This window comes from Tamandua tetradactyla, chromosome 5, assembly GCF_023851605.1.
Source record: "Tamandua tetradactyla isolate mTamTet1 chromosome 5, mTamTet1.pri, whole genome shotgun sequence".
NCBI classification, from domain to species: Eukaryota; Metazoa; Chordata; class Mammalia; order Pilosa; family Myrmecophagidae; genus Tamandua; species Tamandua tetradactyla.
In genome coordinates this window covers 91,663,361-91,685,536 of record NC_135331.1, presented here as the reverse complement: position 1 = coordinate 91,685,536, position 22,176 = coordinate 91,663,361, and the positions used below count along the sequence as shown (strand labels likewise).

Here is a 22,176-nt window from a genome sequence, read left to right as displayed (position 1 = left end):
GAGGTATGTACCATTATTATTTCCATTTTACCAATGTGAAAACTGAAGCTCAGAGAGGTGAAGAAACTTGACTAAAGTCATCCAGTTAGTAAGTGGCAGAACCAGGTGTGGAATCCAGAAAGTCTAGTTCCAGAGTTTACATTCCTAACCACTGTACTACATCTTTCTCTCTCTGGGACTTATTATACCTGGACTCTAGAGAGAGAAGGACTGGCAGGAGAGATGGACGGCAGACCTGAGCCAATAATCATTCCAAGAGCAGTTTTATTTAGAATATGCCTCCACAACTTGGTGGGAGCCTGGGGCTGATGGCTCCTGGCTTGCTTGTAAACTCTCTATACCAGCCCAGGTTATTGGGTCCTTGGGGCTAAGGTACAGGGCCAACTTCTCAAGAATCAACTTCCCAGACAGCCTCAGTGGTCTGGGGCCTTGGATTGTTACAAAATATGAACCAGGTTCCATCCTGGACTGTTTGATGGTTGGAGGGCCTGGGCCTCTGGCACCAGGATCTCAGCTCCCTCTCCTAGCAGGGGCTGGTGTCACCCACAGGCCAGCTGTGGCCAGGTCCTGGTAGGCATGAGGTCAGGGGAACAAGGGGCTAGCAGAGGCTAATTTTTTGGTTCTGGGTCCAGTTTATCTTCCTGAGGGGTAGAAGCTGGGACAGGAGCCTCATCACCATTGAAGGACTTCTGCTGCTCACTGGGTGAGGTGGTCCTGTTGCCCTGGGATCCCCAGCGGTTCAGGCGCTTTAGGGAGGAGTCACGACGGGCAAGTAGAGAGGGCTGGAAGCCTGTGAAGGAGCTGCTGGTGGTGGGACGTTTGTCTGGGACAGAGAACATCGGCATGAGTAAGGAGAAAGGTGTGTGAAAGGGAAAGGTTACAAAGCCTTACCTTAGCCCTGGGGAAGAGGGGAACCTTCTGACCTTCAGTTCCACCTCTCTTGGCCCTGAAGATCTGGAGGTATCCCTTTCTCCCTTCCTTCACCCTCTTTTCCCTCCAGGGTCTAACCCTTCTCACCTCCGGGTTCAATTGGATGCATGAGCCGGTTCATCTGGACGTTCCAGTGTTTCACGTTGGTGCTGGCTTGGCGCAGTTTCCGCTGGGCAGCCTGTAAGGGTGGGATCATGGGGGTGGGTCAGAACCACCATCCATGGCAGGGGGTCTTGATCTTTTCAGGTTCATAAGTGCCTTAGAATCATTTTCGCAGAAAAACACATGTATGTTTAGAAGGAGGTATATACATGAACAGGGTTTGCATCCAATTTCAGGGAACTCATGAACCCACAAAGGGTCAATAATAATAATAATAATAATAATAATATATAATAGTTGCCATTTATTGAGTAGCTAAGGCATGCTAATCGTATTTATTATCTTATTTACACCCCCAGCCCCACCCCAAGCAAAAGTAAACAACAAACACATGTTTCAAAGAGTTAAGTGACTTGCCCAGAGGCATGCACTGAGCTCAAAACCCCTACACCACACCAGCTCCAGCATTAATATAAGAACCTCCATTCCAAAGTTCACCAAGCCATTAGGAGTGGCTGGTAGAGTAGAGGTAAGGGGGAGCAGGAACCATGGGGGGACATTCTCTTTCTGTATTACATTTTTATGTGTTGCTTGAATTTTTCTTTACAATGACTATGTAAGCCAATAAAGCAAAGTAAAATAATCAATATTAATAAAAATTAAACATCAAAAAATAAAGAACCCCTCTTCTACAGAGATTCAGGCTCCAAGGAGAAAAGCAAAGTACAGAGATAACAAGGTAGGAGCTTGATAGAATAGGAGGAAAAAGTTTTGCCCAGAACATAATAATGATAAAAATAGAAGCTAATGTTTCTTCAGCACTTATTATATACTATTATGTATTATCTTGTTTAATTCATAGCAAGCCCCTTTCCCAAGGAAGGGACTTGAAACGCAGAAAGGTTGGGTAATTGCCCGAGATCACACAGTCAGATGGTGGAAGAGTCAGGACTTTAGGGAAGGCAGCCAGGCCCCAGGGCTGGCAGGTCAACCCGCTCATCTTCTAGCCTCTATCCTAGGTCATCCCAGGCCTCACCTCCACGTCCTCGTCGGCCCTCTGCCGGTTCTGCCGCACTTCCTCCAGCTGCTGCTGGGCCTGCTGCAGGGAGCGGCTCTGCTGCGCCATCTCCTGCTGCAGCTCTTGCTTCTCCTGCTGTGCCCGCTCAATGTAGCGCTCCTGTTCCTCCTTTAGCTGCATCAACTGCTTCAGCTTCAACTCCTCCTCCTCCAGCAGTCTGCCAGGTGTACACTGTCATCTCCAGTGCCAAGGCACCTTGCGGGTGCTCAGCAAGCAGGAGGTCTGGGGATGTGCGGAGTAGTTACCAGGAGGGGTCCCTAAGGCCTACCTTGTCTGGGCAAGGCGCACTGACTCCTCGTCCTGCCGAGCTTTCACCTCCAGTTGCAGGGCCTCCTGCAGCCTCTGCTGCATCTCCTCCAGCTCCTCGATGCGCTGCCGCTGCCGGGCAGCCTCCTCCTCCTTCTGCTCCATCTCAGCCTGCATGGAGGCTCGGGCCTGCACCGGGAGGCAGAGACAGGTCACTGGGGGCTGAGGCAGGGGAGCTGGTATACTTCCCATCCCCCAAGGCACAGCCAGACCGGCCTAGCTAGGACCCTCCATATTGGGACTTTCCTCAGCTTGACCCCCTGAGCTTGGGTGGGTCAGATCATTGTCAGTTAACAGATGTCATGTGTGGGAAAGGAACTCAGGTCATCACCTGCCTAGCACCCACCTTAACAATAATAATAAAAGTACTATTAGCATAAAATATTTAAAAATTAAAAATTAAAAAGTACCATTAGCATCAACATTTTACTGAGAAAATTGAGGCAGAGATAGAACCTAAGTAACTCACCTGAGATCACATGGCTCCTAAAAGGCAGAGCTGGCAATCCACTTGTCTCTGTCTCCAGTTCTAGACCTCTTAAATCCCAGACCTAATTGCTTCTGCAGACCTAGTCCACCTCCACATACGTTCTGCCTTCCTCCCATCCTCAATTCCCCAAATTGGTTTCATTGCAAACTCAGTCCAGGTCTAGTCCAACCTAGTCCAGCCGTGGTCTGAGGTAACCTCTAGTCACATGGTCTTTAGCTTCTCCTTGGGCCCAAGCTCCCCTCTCCAGCAAGGTCTTAGAACCAGGCTCCACTCTATACCAATAGCTCAATTCCACCACCACCCCCCCCCCCCCCACCTCAACTCTTCGGTGCAGGCCGCACCCCATACCATCCTCCAACTCAAATTATCCTTCAGCTGGGTCCCCGATCCCGGCTTCTTAACCCACAGACCCCGCCCTTGAAGGCCCAGTTCCATAGACATTTTTCAATCCACAAGCTCGGCCCCATACAGTCCACCATTCCAAGCCATGTCCCAGCACATCTCTCAGCCGACGGCCCGGGCTCCGCCCCAGGACCCGCCCTCCCACGATCCTCTGCTCGTAGGCCTCGCCCAAACACCATCCCTCGGCCGATCTGCTCCACCCTCGGCGCTGGCCCCACCTGCTCCGCCTCGCGCAATTGGCCCTCCAGCGCCTGCTGCAGCTCGCGGTGCTGGCTTCGGCGCCGCTCCTCCTCCTCCTGCAGCAAGCGCTCGGCCTGCCGCTGCGCCTCCTGCAGCAGCTCCAGCTCCTGCAACTTCCTCTCTTTCTCCTCCTGCAGCTGCTGCAGCCGCAGCAGCTCCTCCTCCTTAGCTGCCCGGCGCCGCTCCCGCTGCTCCCGCTGCTCGCGTCTCTTCTGCTTAAGGTCCTTGTGCAGTGATGCCTTCCCCTCGGCCTGTAGCCGGATCGCCGTCTGGATGGCTGCGGAGGGAAAGGACATGGTCAGTCGGCAGCAGGGAGTCCTCGAGGCTGCCCATCGCCAGAATGGGGCCTTAGTAGTTACCCTGGTCTGTCTCCAGCTTCCCACTGAGCAACGAACGGTGTTCTCATCACCATTGCACAGATCAGGCGATGAGGCCCAGCCAGACCCGGGCCATCAAACAAGCACTCACCAGCCGTCCACTCCTGGCGCTGGCGTGTGTCTGAGGCACTCATCTCATACGTGCGAGAGGCCGTCTTCACGCAGAACATGCAGCGCTTCCCGTCGCGGTCTGGTAGCACCTGGGAAAGGGCAGGGGGCCCCAGCCCGGCTGGCCTCACTGAGGGCTCCAGCTCAAGCCCCGATCCATTCTGGCAGACCATCTTCCCAGGCAGGTCTTCCGTGCGCCAAGAGTCTAAACCTACTTGGACTGTTAGTTTGGGGCATAACGGTGTCCAAAACTCTAGAGCCTTTGCTGCAGGGATGAACCCTTTTCATCTTGATCTCTCTCCATAGGGCATGGCACATAGCAGCCGTTCAACTTCCATTTATGCGGCTCATGTTTGAACACCTCCAGTGACAAGGTCCTCACTATCATAGCCTTTCGTTTTCACATAGCCTCAACTGCTAACAAACAAAGCTCTTTGTTCATCATTCCACAGATATTTTTGGAGCATCTGCTGAGTACCACTCATTATTATAGGCATTTGGTGTACTCAACAGACCAAATTCCTGCCTTCACTAAGTTTACATTCTAGTGGAAAATAATAGCCCTCATGTACTGAGCTTCTTTTGTTTTAGAGTCTGTACTTGTGCTTTATGTGCATTATTTTATATCCTGCTCCCAAAACATTGCCAGCCAGGCTTTATTAACTCCTCTACACAGAGAAGGAAATTGAGGCTGTAAGAAGTCCAGGAACTTGCCCAAGTTGCCTGCCTATTAGTGGTGGAACTAGGGTTTCTGCTTTGATTTGTGTTCTTTCTACTGTGACACCTCTTTCTTTGTGTGACAATAATGTACAGAGCTGAGGGAGGAAGAGAGAGAGTAGAACAGTATAGAGAATAGGGAGGTGGGTGGAATTGCCAAAGGGAATGGAATTTGGGGGAAGGAGAGAGAATTTTTAGAAAGTTTTGCTATGTGGTATGAGATATAAGCCATTTCCTCTGAAATCTTTAGCAAAATCCACATTATTCTCCAATGACTTAGGTGTGTGTTTTGTGGTTTTAGGTCTTTTTTTAAGTACTGATCTGAGTGAGAATGGCCTCAAGGCACCCAGGTCTATTTGGGTTACATTCATCTAAGCAGAGATTTGTGACATTGTGACTTTTTCCCCCATTAGCTCTCTTCTTGACCCTTTGCCTTCATACCACCCTGGAGACCCTCTGGGCCCTATGGCCCCCCACCCCTTCACCTGCCCACCTCACCTCCACACAGCAGTGGGAGTCCAATGGGATCGTGCCCCTTTTCTCCTTGCACTCTTCACTGGCAAAGTAGCACAGGCAGCTGGGCTGCAGCTGGAACCAGCGTTCTGCCCAGTTCCTTCTCAGGTGCCCTCGCTTCCACAGGTACCCCTGGCAGCCAGAGCAAAGTCAGAGCTTCATAAGAAAGCTCCTTCACCCCTCCTTGGAGTCCTCCCCTAGTTTCCAGCTTTGCCTGACCTGCTTCAGGATATCCTGGATGAGCTCTTGGTAGACCTCGTGGATGGCCATGCTGAGGGTGTCCCGTCCCACACCCCGCAGGCAGCGGCCAGAGTTGAAGAGCTCCAGGAACTGCCAGACGCTGAGACCTCCAGTGGTCTGGGCCACCTGTGCCTCCTGAGCCAGCAGTTCCTCCAGCTCACCCAAGCCCACCTCCAGGCTCATGCTGCTGAGCACCTTCTTCAGCAGGTATTCCACCTGGAGGGAAGAAGGAAGACCTGGTGGCTGAAGCTGGCCGTGCTGCCAGCACCAACACCAGGGGGCGCCTCCATCTGGCTCCCACAGCCTGGGCAGAAGGACCAGGGACAAGCGGTTGCAGGTCCAGAGAACCAAATGCTTATGGAGACCAGGGTAGATACTGGAGAAACTACTGGAGCCCCAACCCCAACCTGGGCATCCTCCTCCCCAACCTCAAGTCCCACTCCTTCCTGCCTCAAATTAAGGGTAGGAGGAAGGTGAGAGCTGAGGCCTGGGGTTGAGGCAGAGGCAGTGAATCATAGAAAATGTCAGGGGGTGGAGGGTGGAAGGGTTCTCTCATCCAATACCCTCATTTTGCAGATGACAAAATTAAGACCCAAAGGATGAGTGACATTCTCTAAGTCACACAGCAAGTTATTGGCAGCCAGAGCTCAGGTTATGGATTACCTGAATCCCCCACAGTTCCTTATTCCAAGCCCCAAGCCCAACCCTAGGGATGCTTCCCTTGAGGGAGTGCAAGGGGATTGGGGGTGGGGTGAACAGGCATGGACAGGAAACCTGTTAGAGAGGAACAGGAAGCAGTGGTTGGGGTACATCCTGCTGCAGTGTGTTCACTCTGAGTGCTGATCACAGCAAGCAGGTGGCCTCCTGGCCTCTGAAAGGCTGCCTTGCCTTGACTGGCAGCACTGCCAGCCAGGTGTCCTTGCAAATGGAAACACAGCCTTTTCCTGCCCCAGCAGCTTCTTGGGAAACTCTCTCCAGAACTTTCATTGTGGGTGCTACTGGGTATCAGCTGGGAGAGGGGAGGGACCAGTTCAGGTCACAGGTGGCTCCTCTCATCCTTCCCACAAACAGAAGGAAGGACACAAATCTGAGTGGAGTTAGACATGACAGGATTAACTTCTTGTAAACACAGAGCCCCCCACCCCTGTATTCCTTAGTCTAAATTCCCCCTGTGACATCTCCACAACTATCAGGAGGGCCAGAGGATCAGTAGAAGACCCAGTGGGCAGGGAGAGAAGTGAAGAACAGAGGAAGCGTGCAGGTGGAGAGGAAAAGGGGGAGCAGCTGCCCTAACTTCACCTGTGAGGTGAGGTAGGGGATAGATTCTGGACCTCTTCTATATTGCAGAAATGGTTCTTTATTATATTGTAGAAGACAATAAGGGAACAGGGTTAGCGTGATTGTCCACTTGGAATAACTGGAGGAATATCCTAGGAAAGGACATAGCTCCTTTCCTGGATGGCCAAAAGTACCTAAAACCCACCATTTGAGCCTAAACATTCTCATTTTTAAGTGCTTAGTAATGTGCCAGTCATTTACACATTCGTGTAAACACTATTTGCGGATACTCTGCTCATGATGAGGGCTCACAAAGCCCCAATAGAACTGTAATTTTGGTTCTCCCAAAAGAAAGCACAATCATTCTGATATGCACAATTCTAGGCATCTGGAGACAGCTGGGTATGGACAGCTACCAAGATGGGGACACAGTAAAGAAAGGTGAGTGGGAAAGGACAGAAGGAAGATTTGGTTTCCTTCATGGTTTTGCTGCAGCGTAGCCCGAAGTGACTCAGTCCTTGGGGCTGCCATCACCCTTACCTCATCAGGAACCATGATCAGAGGGTACTTGTCCTCAGACAGGAAGTTGAAGAGGCACCAGAGGCGGAAGGCATCCTGGTTGGAGAGCATGCTGTTTCCGTTGCTATCTGGCTGATAGTTCTTCTTGGCCGTCAGGGTCCAGCAGAGCTCGTCAAAGTGCTCCTTAACAAAAGCTCCCTCCTCCACCTACCACCAGGCCTGCCAGTCAGCCAAGCTGACTGCTTGCAGTCAAGATGGCTGCCCCACCCCTGCTCTACCACCAAACTAGGCTCCACCTTGGTTTCTTGGATTCATTTATGTCCCTGCTCACCATCCAGCTATGTCAGAGCTCAAAACTGAGGAATCCCTGAGCTGATTCCAATTACCCCCTCCCTCTACCAAGCAAGTCCCCTGCCAACAAAGAAACCCTAGTCCCTCAGTGCAGGGGAGAAAGGAGGGGGAGCCCAGTGGGGCGTGGAAAATCAAAAGGAAGCTGGGAAGACAGTGACCGCTGGCAAAAGCAGGGGGAACAGAATAGTAAGGGGGAGCTAAGGAGTTTTTTGTGAAAGTGACAGTTGGAAGCTGGAGGTAGGCCTCCCCAGGGAAAGGATGGAGGGTCATGGGAAGGGTGTAGGCTAGGATAGAGATAAGGGAGATTGAAGGTGAGCTGAGCGGGTGAGTAGCTGGGATGTGAAGGATGGAGATGGGAGAGAAGATAGGACAGAGGGAGCAGAAGCGGGAGTTATTGTGGGGGGAGGAGTTAGGATGGCAATGTTCTGGGGGTGCTGGCCAGGCTGGGGATGTGAGGAGGGGTTAGAGGCAACCCCCCATGTCCAGCTGGGCCCCACCTTGTCCAGGATGTACTTGTTGAGGTAGGGCATGTAGCCCTGGCTGGACACAGGGCCATCATCATCATCTCGGAAGTGCTCCTCGAGGGCCACGGGGTCGTGGGGGATGTGCAGGACCGTGTACAGGTTGTGGGACAGCACCTGAGACAGAGTGGTGGTTTGCTTCTCTGTGCCCAGCCAAAACTGGACTAGAACTCCCTGCTCAACCACACCCATCCTGGCTAAGTCTTTGCATACACTGTTCAATTCAATAACAACTAAAACTTACTTTACTATGTGCCAAGCACCATGCTAAGCACTTTACATATAGTTCATTTAATCCCCACACAACTATGGATACCCCCATTTTACAGATGGAAAAATTCCTGAGGCCCTGACATGTTAAGTAACTTGCCCATAGATATGGCAGAGCTGGGATTCAAACCCCGGCAGCCAAGCTCTTAACCATTTCATTAGCTATCATCATCCTCTTTCTACAGAAAAGTTCAATAACTTGCCCAAGGATCTATCGTGAGCAACAGCCTGGGATTTAAAACCAGCTTTATCAGAATCCAAAGCCCAAGTGCTTCTCAGGATGGCGGACTGCCCATATGGAGGCAGCCTGCTGCTACCCCAGGGACGAAGACACCAATTTATCAGTTTCCATCAAAGACTCAGTGTTTTGGCTACAGTATGCCTAGCACCCAGCTATGTCTGCTCGGGAAAGGGTGTGTACTTTTCCAGGCACTGCTCTTCAGAAGAGACCAAAGAGTTTCTACAATTAAAAAAGAAAGAAAGAAAGAAAAGAAGAAGCAACTAAAGAGACAATGACAATTAAATGCAATACCCAGTCCTTTCCAGATTCTAATAATGGAGGAGAAAAGGCTTGAAAGGACATTATTGGGACAGCTGAAAAAAAATAGAATAAGCTTTATTATCAGTGTTATATTTCTTGAACTTGATAACTGAACTCATGGTTGTTACGTAAGTGAATATACTTGTTCTTAGGAAATGTACATGAAAGTATTAAGTGTTTGAGGAGCGTGATGTATACAACCTATACTTCAGTTGTCAAAAAGAGTTAGATAAATAAATAGATGGACAGACAGAACTATATGGCAAATGTGAAATGTGGCAAAATGTTAAAATCGGTGGATCTCGATTTCTGAGGGTGGGCAGGTATGTTGAAATTCTCTGTATGGATTTTGCATCATTTTCGCAATTGTCCTGTAAGTTTGAAATTATTTCTTTTCTTCTTCTTCTTCTTTTTTTTTTGAAGAGAGAACAAAGATAGCTGGAGAGGACCATGAAAAATGGTCAATGGTCTAGATCCAAGGCCTAGAAGGCATGGTAGCCATGACTCTGTGGAGGGGAAACAGAGGTTCATTCAGCAAACCCAGGTCATTAGAATAAGGGGGTTGAAGTTTAAACAAGAAGATTAGGTAAAAATAAAAGGGCCTTAAGGTAATTCTGTTATAGTGCTTGTCACAGACAGCTGTGAATGACTAAAAATCATCAGTATTGGGATCTAATAGGTGCCAGCCACTGTATGAGATTCGTTTGTATACCCATGTCTAATCCTCACAACAAGCCTGCTTCATAGATAGTATTATCCCTGTTCTTCAGATGAACATACCGAAGCTTGGAGAATTTAAGAGAATATGACAGAGCTGCGGTTGGAACTAGGTGTGCATGGTCCAAAGGTTGCTTCCTTATAAGAATATTGACCCTGAGACACTCTCTTTGACTGGACTGTGAACCCTGGAGACAAGGGCTCTGTTCATCTTTATGTCCCCAGCAGCTAGACCCTCTTCTGCACACCAAAGACAGTCACTAATTGCTATATTTAAGGGCTGCTTCCACCATTATCATGGGATCAGTTCCTCTGAGGCAGGAGCCAGCAACTTTTCAGAAATGGTGTGTGTGCTGAGTCATTTCTTTATTCTTCTTTGAGTAAGAAGAATGAGAAAGGATTGGGAATTCACTTGGCTGTTCTCTTGGACCTCAGGTTCTCTTTCACAAAGTGGGAAGTTCCCCAAGTGGAGAATTCTTGACATTCTCAGAAGCAATGGGGACAACCAAAGCAATATAGGCTGAGTCCCCAATCTTGGAGTTTGTTCATATGAAACTTAATCCCACAAAGGATAGGCTAAGCCTACTTAAAATTAGGCCTAAGAGTCACCCCCAAGAGAATCTCTTTTGCTGCTCAGATGTGACCTCTCTCTCTCAGCCAACACAACAAGCAACCTCATTGCCCTCCCCCTCTCTATGTGGGACATGACTCCCAGAGGTGTGAACCTTCCTAGCAACATGGGACAGAAATCCTAGAATGAGCTGGGACTCAGCACTAGGGGATTGAGAAAACGTTCTTGACCGAAAGGGGGAAGAGAGAAATGAGGCAAAATAAAGTGTCAATGGCTGAGAGATTCCAAACAGAGTGGAGAGGTTATCCTGGAGGTTACTCTTACGCATTAAATAGATATCACCTTGTTAGTCAAGATGTAATGGAGAGGCTGGAGAGAACTGCCTGAAAATGTAGAGCTGTGTTCCAATAGCCATGTTTCTTGAAGATGATTGTACAATGATAGAGCTTTCGCAGTGTGACTGTGTGATTGTGAAAACCTTGTGTCTGATGCTTCTTTTATCTACCTTATAGACAGATGAGTAAAACATATGGATTAAAAATAAATAATAGGGGGAACAAATGTTAAAATAAATTTAGTAGATTGAAATGCTAGGATCAATGAAAGGAAAGGTTAAGAGATATGGTATGCATGAATTTTTTTTCTGTTTTTTTATGTCTTTTTCTGAATTGCTGCAAGTGTTCTAAGAAACGATCATGATGATGAATATACAACTGTGTGATAAAAACAAAAGAATGTTCATATTGTATGTTGATCGGTTTTATTAATAAAAATTTAAAAAAAAAGTGAACCCAAAATTTGATAGTAGCGATGATTTAATGGGGATAAAAAGAATATCAAAACTTACAGAATTTTACATTTTAAATATGTGCAGGTTGTTATATGTCAATTATGCCTCTATAAAATTAAATTTAAAAAGTGAAAAAAAAAAACCAAAGTGAGAAGTTGAAAGACCCAGTGAGAAGGGGGGAGGGTCAGTGTTTCTCTTTTACCTCACTTCCCTCTATACAGGCTTCCCTGCCTCTCTCCTCAACCTTAATCCCACTTTTCAAATTATCCTGAGGCCCATCTTTGGTTTTGCCCTCTCTTGTTCTAGAGATTTCTTTCTGATGATAAACTTTCACCTCCTTTTATTTGGAAATGGAGATTTGATTTTCCTTTGGGAAATACTTCTCCCCCATTTTCAACATCTGTGGTTCAAGTTACAAGTAGAGCCAACCATTTTGCGCACCCATTCTGTCCAGTTGCAGGGTGGGTACATCAGAGTCATGGAAATTGGTTCAAGGATGAAGCACATGACCAAATCTAGGCCAATAAGAACTAGCCTTAGGATCTTTGCTTCCTGCAGAAGAAAAGAGTTATACTCTTTTAGAAGGTAAACTTGTCCCAGTATAGGGAGTGGCTGCCTGAGAATAAAGCTAATAGTGAGAAAGGCAGAGCTAATGGATAAAAAAAAAATCATCATTGGAAGACCTGGATCAAGCCATGCCTGAAGCCACTTCTTTGCTTGGAGTTTTAGTTATGTGAACCAATAAATACCCCTTCCTTTAAGCCATTTTGACTTTGATTCTATCACATCAACAAATAATCCTGTTTAATACACCTGTGGTCACAGGATACAAGTCACTACTCTAAGAGTGCCAATAGCTCAATGCCTAGAATTTAAAATCCAGGGTGGTTGATACAAGAGAGTTATAATGACAAACTTCTACTGAACAGTTCAAAATTTTTTTGGCGGGGAGGATGTATGGGACGGGAATTGAATCCAGGTCTCCCACATGGAAGGCGAGTGTTCTACCACTGAACCACCCATGCACCCTTACTGAACAGTTTTGAAATGACAGGTTTTAAGTGTTTTACATTTTTCTATCTGCTGCCTCCTGGTGTCTTTCAAACTACCCATGCCCTTATCATTCTTCAAGCCTCTTTAAGCACCTCTTGATGGGAGCCTTCTTGCATAGCCCCAGCCAAATGACTACACTTCAGTGAGGGGACATGGAAGGCCAGAGACCTTCATTTTCTAGTTATGGAGCCTTGAATAAACCCCTTAACCTCTTTGAGTCTCAGTTTCATTGTCAATAAAATGGGAGATAATGTTTGCCATGCAGATGAGATGGGCTTGAGGGTAGACTGAGTTGATATATATGGAGTGCAGGACTTATAACTGCATGGAGAAAAATTTAGTTCTCTTCCTGTATGGAAAGCACTATTTTTTACCTAACAAATTGACAAGGATGCAAAAGATGGGTGGTATCAAGTGCTGAGGAGGTGGTGGAGAAATGGGGACTCGAAATACCCTTTTGCTGAGATATTGGTATTTGCTGAAAGACTTGGTATGGTCTTTCTGGAGGGCAAGAATCTATTAAACTTTAAATTGGGCATGACCTTTGTCCCAGCATTTCTAATCATCCAACTTACAGATGCTCAAAGGAACAGAACTACACTTAAAAGAATGTTCATTGTTGCATTGTTTATAATTTGAAGAATCAGAGGCTGTCTGACTCCCCTTCAAAAGGGAATGGTTTCACAATCAGGGTATACATCTCATGAACTGCTATGCCTGGTTGGAAAAATTCTAGTTCTGCCACTTGTGTGTCATGGGCAAATGACTTGATTTAGTTTTTCTCTACGTCCTCAGTCTCTTCCTCTGTTTATTATTATGGTGCCTGCTCCACAGGATTGTTTCAAATGAAGACCTTAGCATGGTACTGGTGCATAGTGGATTGCTTAAAGAAGACTGAGCTATTATTATTATTATATTTGTGTGAAAAGACATGGAAAAATAAGAAGATATACTGGCAGTTGAAAATAGAAAGTGGTAGAGTGAAATGCTAGTAAAATAAATATGCATGAAACTGCTATTTTGTTGGTCAGAAATGATCAAATATCATCAATTTCACATGGTCCAACCTAATATGCTTATTTGTATGTAGGAAAATACATAGAAGACTCAGCAAGCTGTTAACAGTGATCACCTCCCAAAGAGAGGTGAAGGACAGGGGAGGAACTTTCATTTTCTTTAACAGCGTATTCTTCTGCATCCTGATTTTTTTTTTAACCAGACGCTTACATTGCTTTCATAACAAATTTTTAAAACAATAGAGATGAAAAACATAGGGTTCCATGGAATCGAATAGAGTGCTCAGATATAGACCCTCTCATCTATGGACATTTGATCTTTGATAAGGCAGTCAAGCCAACTCACCTGGGACAGAGCAGTCTCTTCAATAAATGGTGCCTAGAGAACTGGATATCCATATGCAAAAGAATGAAAGAAGACCCATCTCTCACACCCTATACAAAAGTTAACTCAAAATGGATCAAAGATCTAAACATTAGGTCTAAGACCATAAAACAGTTAGAGGAAAATGTTGGGAGATATCTTATGGATCTTACAACTGGAGGCGGTTTTATGGACCTTAAACCTAAAGCAAGAGCACTGAAGAAGGAAATAAATAAATGGGAACTCCTCAAAATTAAACACTTTTGTGCATCAAAGAACTTCATCAAGAAAGTAGAAAGACAGCCTTCACAATGGGAGACAATATTTGGAAATGACATATCAGATAAAGGTCTAGTATCCAGAATTTATAAAGAGATTGTTCATCTCAACAACAAAAAGACAGCCAACCCAATTACAAAATGGGAAAAAGACTTGAACAGACACCTCTCAGAAGAGGAAATACGGATGGCCAAGAGGCACATGAAGAGATGCTCAATGTCCCTGGCCATTAGAGAAATGCAAATCAAAACCACAATGAGATATCATCTCACACCCACCAGAATGGCCATTATCAACAAAACAGAAAATGACAAGTGCTGGAGAGGATGCGGAGAAAGAGGCACACTTATCCACTGTTGGTGGGAATGTCAAAGGGTGCAACCACTGTGGAAGGCAGTTTGGCGGTTCCTCAAAAAGCTGAATATAGAATTGCCATACGACCCAGCAATACCATTGCTAGGTATCTACTCAAAGGACTTAAGGGCAAAGACACAAACGGACATTTGCACACCAATGTTTATAGCAGCATTATTTACAATTGCAAAGAGATGGAAACAGCCAAAATCTCCATCAACAGAAGAGTGGCTAAACAAACTGTGGTATATACATACGATGGAATATTATGCAGCTTTAAGACAAGATAAACTTATGAACCATGTAATAACATGGATGGACCTAGAGAATATTATGCTGAGTGAATCCAGCCAAAAACTAAAGGACAAATACTGTATGGTCCCACTGATGTGAACGGACATTCGAGAATAAACTTGAAATATGTCATTGGTAACAGAGTTCAGCAGGAGTTAGAAACAGGGTAAGACAATGAGTAATTGAAGCTGAAGGGATACAGACTGTGCAACAGGACTAGATACAAAAACTCAAAAATGGACAGCACAATAATACCTAATTGTAAAGTAATCATGTTAAAACACTGAATGAAGCTGCATCTGAGCTATAGGTTTTTGTTTTGTTTTGTTTTGTTTTGTTTTGATTTTACTATTATTACTTTTATTTTTTTCTCTATATTAACATTCTATATCTTTTTCGGTTATGTTGCTAGTTCTTCTAAACCAATGCAAATGTACTAAGAAATGATGACCATGCATCTATGTGATGATGTTAAGAATTAATGATTGCATGTGTAGAATGGTATGATCTCTAAATGTTGGGTTAATTTCTTTTTTTCCGTTAATTAAAAAAAAAAAAAAAGAGAAGGGATAATTGGAGATGAAGGGATACAGACTGTACAACGGGACTGGATATAAAAACTCAGAAATGGACAGCACAATACTACCCAATTGTAATGCAATTATGTTAAAACACTGAATGAAGCTGCATGTGAGGTATAGGTTTTTTGTTTTTGTTTTTTTTGTTTTTTTTTCTTTCTATTATTGTTTTAATTCTTATTCTGTTGTCTTTTTATTTCTTTTTCTAAATCGATGCAAATGTACTAAGAAATGATGAATATGCAACTATGTGATGTTATTAAGAATTACTGATTGTACATGTAGATTGGAATGATTTCTAATTGTTTTGTTAATTCTTTTTTTAATTAATAAAAAAAAAAAAACAAAAACAAAAAAAAACATAGGGTTCCCTTAACCACTGTTATTAATTTGCCCTGTTATTAAGTTGTTCTCTAATAATACTGTTTCGCTGTTACCTGTTTGTATATTTCTGGATGTTTTACATTCCTTGAGGGCTGTAAGGACTTCAGCCCTGACCCCACTCCTGAGCTCTGTACTGTGCCCTCCACAAGCTAAGTGTTTCTGACTCCTCAAATCTAGCACAAGCTCTAGTCGCCTCCCATCATTCTCTGAGGAAAAGCTCAAGTCCTTCTAGAGGCCTCCACATCCCACGTGAGGCCTGCTGCCTCTTCCCTGACCTCATCCCTCTTGCCCACTCCTCGCCAGCCACTCTGACCTCCTTGATGTTCCTCAAGCAAAGCCAGGTGCATTCCTGCCTCAGGGCCTCTGCCCTTGCTGTACCCTCTGCCTGGAACATTTTTTCCCCAGGTCATGGCATGGCTTCCACCCTCTCCTGGTCTTTACTTAGATGTCAGGTTCTCAGGATGGCCTTCCTGGACCATCTTATTTAATCTATAAGCACCTCCATCCATAGCCATACTTCCTACCTCTATTTCTGCTTTAGTTTCCTCCATGTTATGTTTCATCTTCCCGTGCATGATATAGTTTACATCTTTATTTCGTTTATCATCTGTCTCCTCTGACTAGAAAGTCAATGCCACCAGGGTGGGGATTTTTGTCTGTTTTATTCACTGCTGTTTCATTGGGCCTGGCACATAATGAGACATCCAATAGATAACGGCTGAATGAACTCAATTTCTTTCTGGGAAGTAGTAGAGAAAACCCAAAAGTCAGACAGTCATGGCTTAAATCCCTCTGAGCAAGTCACTTAACCCCATTGAACCTTTCAGTTTTTATCTCTCTAAAATGCTGATCAAAGGAGATGATGTATGAACCCCCATCCTAGAATTGAACCTGCCACACAGCAGCTCTTCAGGCTTTTTAGTTATTTGAGATGTTTTTCACCTTAGTTCACTTGCCCTCTGCCTACTAAGACCTACCTACTCCATTCCCCTCACCTGCACTACTTGACATCAGAATCTGAAGAACCCAGAGGCTCTGACCCCTGTGAGCTGTCAGCTGTCAGGACAAGGAGGAGTTAAAGGCTCCAGACACTCAGAGCTCAGAGCCTCTCCCCACAGTTGGGCAGGCCTCAGACTACCAGGCTTCCTGTGCCGGGGTGTGGGTTGGTGGGTGTCGGGGCAAGAGAGGGTGTGACCTGGGGAGGGGTCATGCTGGAACGGAAATCGCTGGGGTGGAGACCAGTGGTGTGCAGGGACTCACCTGCTGATCTCAATCAATCCTGGCAGCCCTGGAGGCAGGGACTATCATTATCCTCATTTTACAGATGAGGAAATCAAGGCTCAAGGAGGTTAAGTATACTGCTCAAATTCTGACTGCAGAGCCTTGCTCTTGATCTCTACACTATATTGGTTCTGCCTTTTAGTGCTGGCTGAGTATCAGAATCACCTGGGGAGCTGGTGAAACTGAAATATGATGAGCCCTGCCCAGGTCTACTGACTCAGAGTTTCCAGGGGTGGGGTCCTGATGTCTGTATTTTTCATAAGCTGCCTGGGTGATTCCTTTAGACAACCAGGTTTAGGAACCCCACCCCCACCCCCCGGAGGACACTGGAGCTGAGCAGCAACGGCAAGCATGAAACCCTCATTCAGGCTCCCTCAGATTAGAATCCTGTATTTTCCTCTACCCACCCAGGCAGCCCCTGTCATCTGGGTCAGCAGCTGTCTGCCTTTGAAAGGTTTCATTTAATCAGTTTTTTTTCTGGAGGCAAGTGGGGAAGTGGTTCACCTCAGGAGGTTTGGAGTCCCATAAAAACTCAAGCCCAGGGTTAGGGGCAGATGTCGGGCTCATGTAAACAGCTAGTTGGTAAGGACTGGTTCTATAGTTCCCAGCCTTCAGGATTCTGGACCCTAACTGGCCAGAAAGTAAATGTAGAGGGTTTGAGAATCCATAAGAGCACCAGGCAATGATTATAGAGAAAATGAATAATCTCTCCTGGATGGACTGAAGTCCTTAAACATATCTATGTGCTAAGCGATCCTTTTGAAACACATAGATCCTTCCAAAAGAGTCCCTGATTGTATATTCTTAACCAGTGGGTACAAAGGCATAGCTACCCTCACGAGGAGGAAGCATGGAGAATTTGAAAAGATGAGGAATCTATAGATTAGCCTGCCTGCTGAGAGCAAGAAGGGCTGGGCTGGAGGGGTTGGCTGTGGGCCCTGAAGGAAAAACAGGACCTGGGAAAAGGGAAAAGAGAGGGCATTAAGGACCAGGTTCACCTACTTGAGGAGTTTATTATATTTTAGTAGGCTAGCTGGACAGCTAGGCAATCACCCAATTCAACTCTCCTGCTGATGAGATGAGAAATCAGAGACTTAGAGATGCGTGGTGACTTGCCTAAGGTCACACAGCTGGGGAGCAATATGGGTTCAAGCCTTTCTAGTTCTGAATCAAGCTCTCTGTACATCATTAAATCATCCCTCTCTCTCTCAATCTTCCTTGAGGAGACAAGCAGTATGTAGGGGTCAGGGCAAAGCTGATGACCCCAGCCAGCAGGTACCTGAACTGGCATTGTTCTCAATTTTCCCTCCACCAAGGGGAAAAATGTCCCCTGCTTGAGAGGAGACAGAACCTGAAGCTTAGAAAAACTCTCAGTGGGCAAGAGATCCCTTCCTGGATGCCAGGACTGCCCTGAGTGCCATGTGGAGGTTCAGGAGCCTGGGAAATCTGATGGTATCAAGCAGGAGGGCCCCTGCACAGCCTTCCTGCCTTCCCCCTGCTCCTGCCAGACAAGGAAGAAGTGCTGGGCCTACTACTGCCTCTTAAGCGCTCATCAAACTGAGACACATTGCCCCATTCACATTCCCATTTTCCCTCAACCCTGGTAGTTGGGGAGAGAGGAGGTCAAGTTGTCAGTTGATCTGAACCTAAAATCAAAGCTGCCACCCTCTGAAATGGGGTGTGTTCAGTAGGAAACCTATCATTTTCAAGGGCTCCCCTCCCTGAAGCCCTCTCAGTCTGGACCAACACTCAAACTTAAAGTTCTTTAGAGAAGGATCTTCTGGGGATCCTGCAAAAACTCACAGCCCTAAACTCCTGAGCTATTTACGTCTAGCTTACGTCCATCCTGGGCAGACTGGTCTATTTTCACATTCTCAACCCAACTGGACAAAGGACATGTACTTTATAGAAGAATTCAGAGATTCAAAGAGAGGAAAATTCACCTGGTCTCTCCTTCACACTTCTCTTCTCTAGGGAAAAAAAACAAAAACTCAACTTTTGGGGCTTTTTCTCAGAGGACTTGCTGTTCTTACTTCTCCCTATGGCCTCAGTGTGGATTTGTACAGGACAACCAGTGGCAGCCTCTCTACCAAGACATCAGGGGAGAAGAGGTGACTGCCATAGCTTGCTCTGGCCTGGTACAGGTCTCCTGACTGGTCCTAACCAATGACCCCAAGGCCAGAGACAGTTTTAGTAAGAACGGGTTAACCCCAACATCTTTTCCCTTCTCCCTAGGTCTTATCTAGAGAGGGGTGAGCCTTACTGGTGTATCTCTTTCATCTGCTTCTTCCCCTGCCTTCTGACCACTTCTCTATTGCTCCTTTACCCTTTCCGGCATCCCTGCCCCCAACACTATCACCACTTCCTTCCATTCCCGTATCTACTACTATGGGCTTGGGGGAGAACTGCCTCCCTGATCCTTTCCTCCCGCTGTTTCTGCCCCACCCCCTTCCCGTCCCCGGAGGCTTCCACTGCCAGTTTAGCTTCCCAAAGACTCCTGTGGAGTGGCCCCAGATGGGTTGGGCAAGAAATCTGTTGGGCCTTTGTAATTAGAAGTGCTACTGTAGGCTCAAGATTGAGGTGTGGTGTGGTACAAAGACAGTGGACAGTTCAAGCATGCAAACTCCCAAGGGAATTAATTCTCCCTGGAAATACTCAACCCCTTGTTGCTGTGAGGGAGGAGCATCAGCTCAGTTGTGGGCAAAACAGAAGCTCAAACTAGGAGGGCTTATTGGCTGATGGCGGCAGGGAAAGGGGAGCTTTATGAGGGCTGTTCCCTCCAGATATGGACACAGAAAGCTTGGAGAGGCCACAGGGCCACAGGTAATGGATAAGTGGAAAGTAGTACCATGGAAGCAACAAGTCATAAAGGTTGGGATTATTTGGCCAAGATACTAAAGGTGCAGTGTGGAAAGTAGGTGTGGGGCACAGAGTTTGTTTCTGCAGGAATAGATTTTGAATTATGTGCTTTTCCTTATCTATACTGAAGACCCAACTAGATGACATTATCTGCAGTTAAAGCAAGGTTCTTGCCAGGTGGCCCAAGGTGGTAGTCACCTCTCCGTCCTGAGAGGTCGAGAACCATTAATTAGATGGTATACTTAATGGAGAGATTATGGAATAGGACCAGTTTGGGATATTTAAGTTCAGCAAAGTGGGGGGTTGGAATGGTGTCGGGAATAATGTCTATCCTGTTCCATTTGCCTCTGTCAGGTTTCCAGGTACCTTCTACCCTGATCATTAGAATGAAGGTTTCCTTAAGACTGTTCCTTCCTTTGGGGGGACCCAGGAGACACCAGAAGTCCAGGTCCCAGTCTCATGCTGGGCCCAATAGGTGGTGCTCAATATTTGTGGAGTGAACAAATCCCTAAGACAGGTTCCAGAGAGCTGATGCCTACCCTGCTACTTTCCCTCAGTGTCTCTCTGGTTCCAGTTGCTTAAGGTCCTCCTACCTCCCCAGAAAGTAGACCTTTTGTGCCACTAACTTGGGTGGGGAAGGCAGCACTAACCCAGGATTGGAGAAGGAAAGAGGAAGAGAAACTCTTTGGCTTCCCAGGAATTATCTAAGGCCAGATGGTGAATTTTAGGGCAATCACTCATGGAGTTTTGTGGGCTCAGATCTTGCCCCTCCCAACCTGGTGTCTCAAGGCTCTGGCATGTGTGGAGGGGGCTGGGGTGAGCTGGGTAGCAGCACAATGGGCTCCTCAGTCCTTACCCCCTTCCCAGCTCTGTATTACTTGGGAGGTAAGGTTTAGAAGAACTGCTCTCCTGTACAAAGGTAGCAGTGGGCCAACCTGGTTTGGGATTGAAAGAGGCCTTGTATTTCTCTTTCTCAGCTCTGGGAGGAAGTAACTGACAAGCGCTGGCTAACTATTTCTCTTCAAAGTCAAGGAGAAGAGGCAGGAAGGAGTAGGGGGCATGCCCAAGCACGATTCTGGGGAGACGTATGCTTGTGATGTGTCCTGGCCTATGGCCCTCAGATCTCCGTGATGTCATATCCCTCTCCAGAGTCTCAAGTGGGGTTCTTGGCAGCAGGGCTACAGGCATCTCACTAGGACCTCCATTCGACAGGCCCCAACATTCACCAGGTAATGCTGGCTCACTTACCCAGAACCACCCCCATCACCGACACTAGGCCTGGGCCACAGGACTGCTGGGAGACCCTCAAGTGGCATGGTGTCCACCCCAGGTTCCTGGGTGGCAAGTGCTGGTGCATCTGCTAGCCTCCCCCAGAACCCAGGGGCCCCTCACCTTGAGCTGGGACTTGGAGACCTTGCCACTCTTCTCCACATCCAGCGCTGTAAAGGCATACCAGATGGACTTGAGCAGCTCCTTGCGCAGGGCCATGGCTGAGGCGCACGCCCGGCCCAGGGGCGGCTCTGACACCAAGTTCCGGTTTCAGGAAATGCAAACGGCTGCAGAGACCGCAAGGGCAACTGTAGCACAGAGCGAGAGCTCCACCTGCCTGCTCCAGGAAGCTCCCCATGCTGGCAGGAACTGGCCTGTTGCTCTAGTCTGGCTCAGCAGCTCCACTCCCTGCTTGGGAACTGGGGACTGACCCTGGAGAGCCAAAGCCCCTGTGCTGGTTGCTTGGGTGTGTAGGACCCTTCACAAGCCTCCTCAGCCAGAAGCTTCTGGAGCTTTCCTGGGCTCCCAGAGGCAGCTTGTTGAGGGAAAAAGAAAGCCAGTCGTGGCTTTGGAATCAGACTGACTGGGGGTCCAGTCCCAGTTCCACTTACTATGTAGGTGGGAGACCTTGGGCAAGTTATTTAACCTCCTTCAGCAATTTCCTCATTGGTAAAGCAGGAAAAACACCAACCTTATAAAGTTGTAGGAATGTCTGAGAATGGATGTGAAGCACATTGTAGGTGCTCCAATAAAGCATTTTTTAGTGCCACCTGACTTTGCTGCAGTGGGGTTCTACCCCATTAGGAAGAAAACGGGCAATACAAAATTGGAAGATGAACTTGCCCAGGGCACCTCTCTAGATCAGGCCAGCTTGGCACTTGATTTGCTGGCTCCCTGTATCTGGGCTCTCGCTCTCAGGAGGCACTCTGCGACTCAGTTTGGAGACTGCTTGTTTCACTTGTGAGTGACCCTTATGAACAAAACCTCCAGTATCCTGGCAGCAGGACAGCTTGAGATTCAGAGGCCTCCACATCAGTGCTTCATTTCTTTAGATCTGATTGATGTCCACAAGGGCTGGGATACCCACACCCCCACTCCCCACCAAGAACAGTGGCTTGTGGATTCCCACACAGGGGTTATGGTAGGTTGAGGAAGCCTGCTCAGGCAATTCCAAGACCCTCCCTTCTTGGAGGCATGCTTCAGCCTCCCTGTTTCCAAGAGTGGCAACAGGCAAGAGTAAACAAGTGCTTGCTTGGCATCCCAGGAGAGGATACCCGAGTTGGGGAAGGGGTTCCATTTCTGGGTGGCAAGATACGGCTTGGGGCATATCTATCATGATGGGGAGAGGAAAAGGAAAAAAAGAAGAGAAGGAGAGAGGGAAAGA

General features: G+C 47.0%; 1 protein-coding gene across 2 annotated transcripts; it reads right to left on the bottom strand.

Annotated features, from left to right (window-relative positions):
* Positions 1–246: 246 nt before the first annotated feature.
* DEF6 (DEF6 guanine nucleotide exchange factor) lies at positions 247–21,052 on the bottom strand. Of its 2 annotated transcripts, XM_077161569.1 has the most exons (11): positions 20,916–21,052; positions 8,149–8,289; positions 7,322–7,507; positions 5,483–5,719; positions 5,249–5,395; positions 4,017–4,125; positions 3,527–3,825; positions 2,379–2,545; positions 2,069–2,267; positions 1,018–1,108; positions 247–823 (listed from the first exon to the last, which is right to left on the bottom strand). In XM_077161569.1, the coding sequence occupies exons 1-11, from the start codon at positions 21,009–21,011 to the stop codon at positions 609–611; spliced, it is 1,887 nt and encodes a 628-aa protein (XP_077017684.1). In that variant the 5' UTR covers positions 21,012–21,052; the 3' UTR covers positions 247–608. The 2 variants fall into 2 exon arrangements, with proteins under 2 accessions (XP_077017684.1, XP_077017685.1); XM_077161570.1 differs by lacking the exon at positions 8,149–8,289.
* Positions 21,053–22,176: the final 1,124 nt, after the last annotated feature.

What these genes read in the sequence shown, in the direction of transcription:
- DEF6 (XM_077161569.1), bottom strand. Translation starts at nt 21,011, where the DNA reads ATGGCCCTGCGCAAGGAGCTGCTCAAGTCCATCTGGTATGCCTTTACA. An exon ending in ACTCCCACTGCTGTGTGGAG is followed by an intron (nt 4,126 to 5,248) that starts GTGAGGTGGGCA and finishes GCCCTTTCCCAG; the next exon opens with GTGCTACCAGACCGCGACGG. An exon ending in GTGCGCCTTGCCCAGACAAG is followed by an intron (nt 2,268 to 2,378) that starts GTAGGCCTTAGG and finishes TACACCTGGCAG; the next exon opens with ACTGCTGGAGGAGGAGGAGT.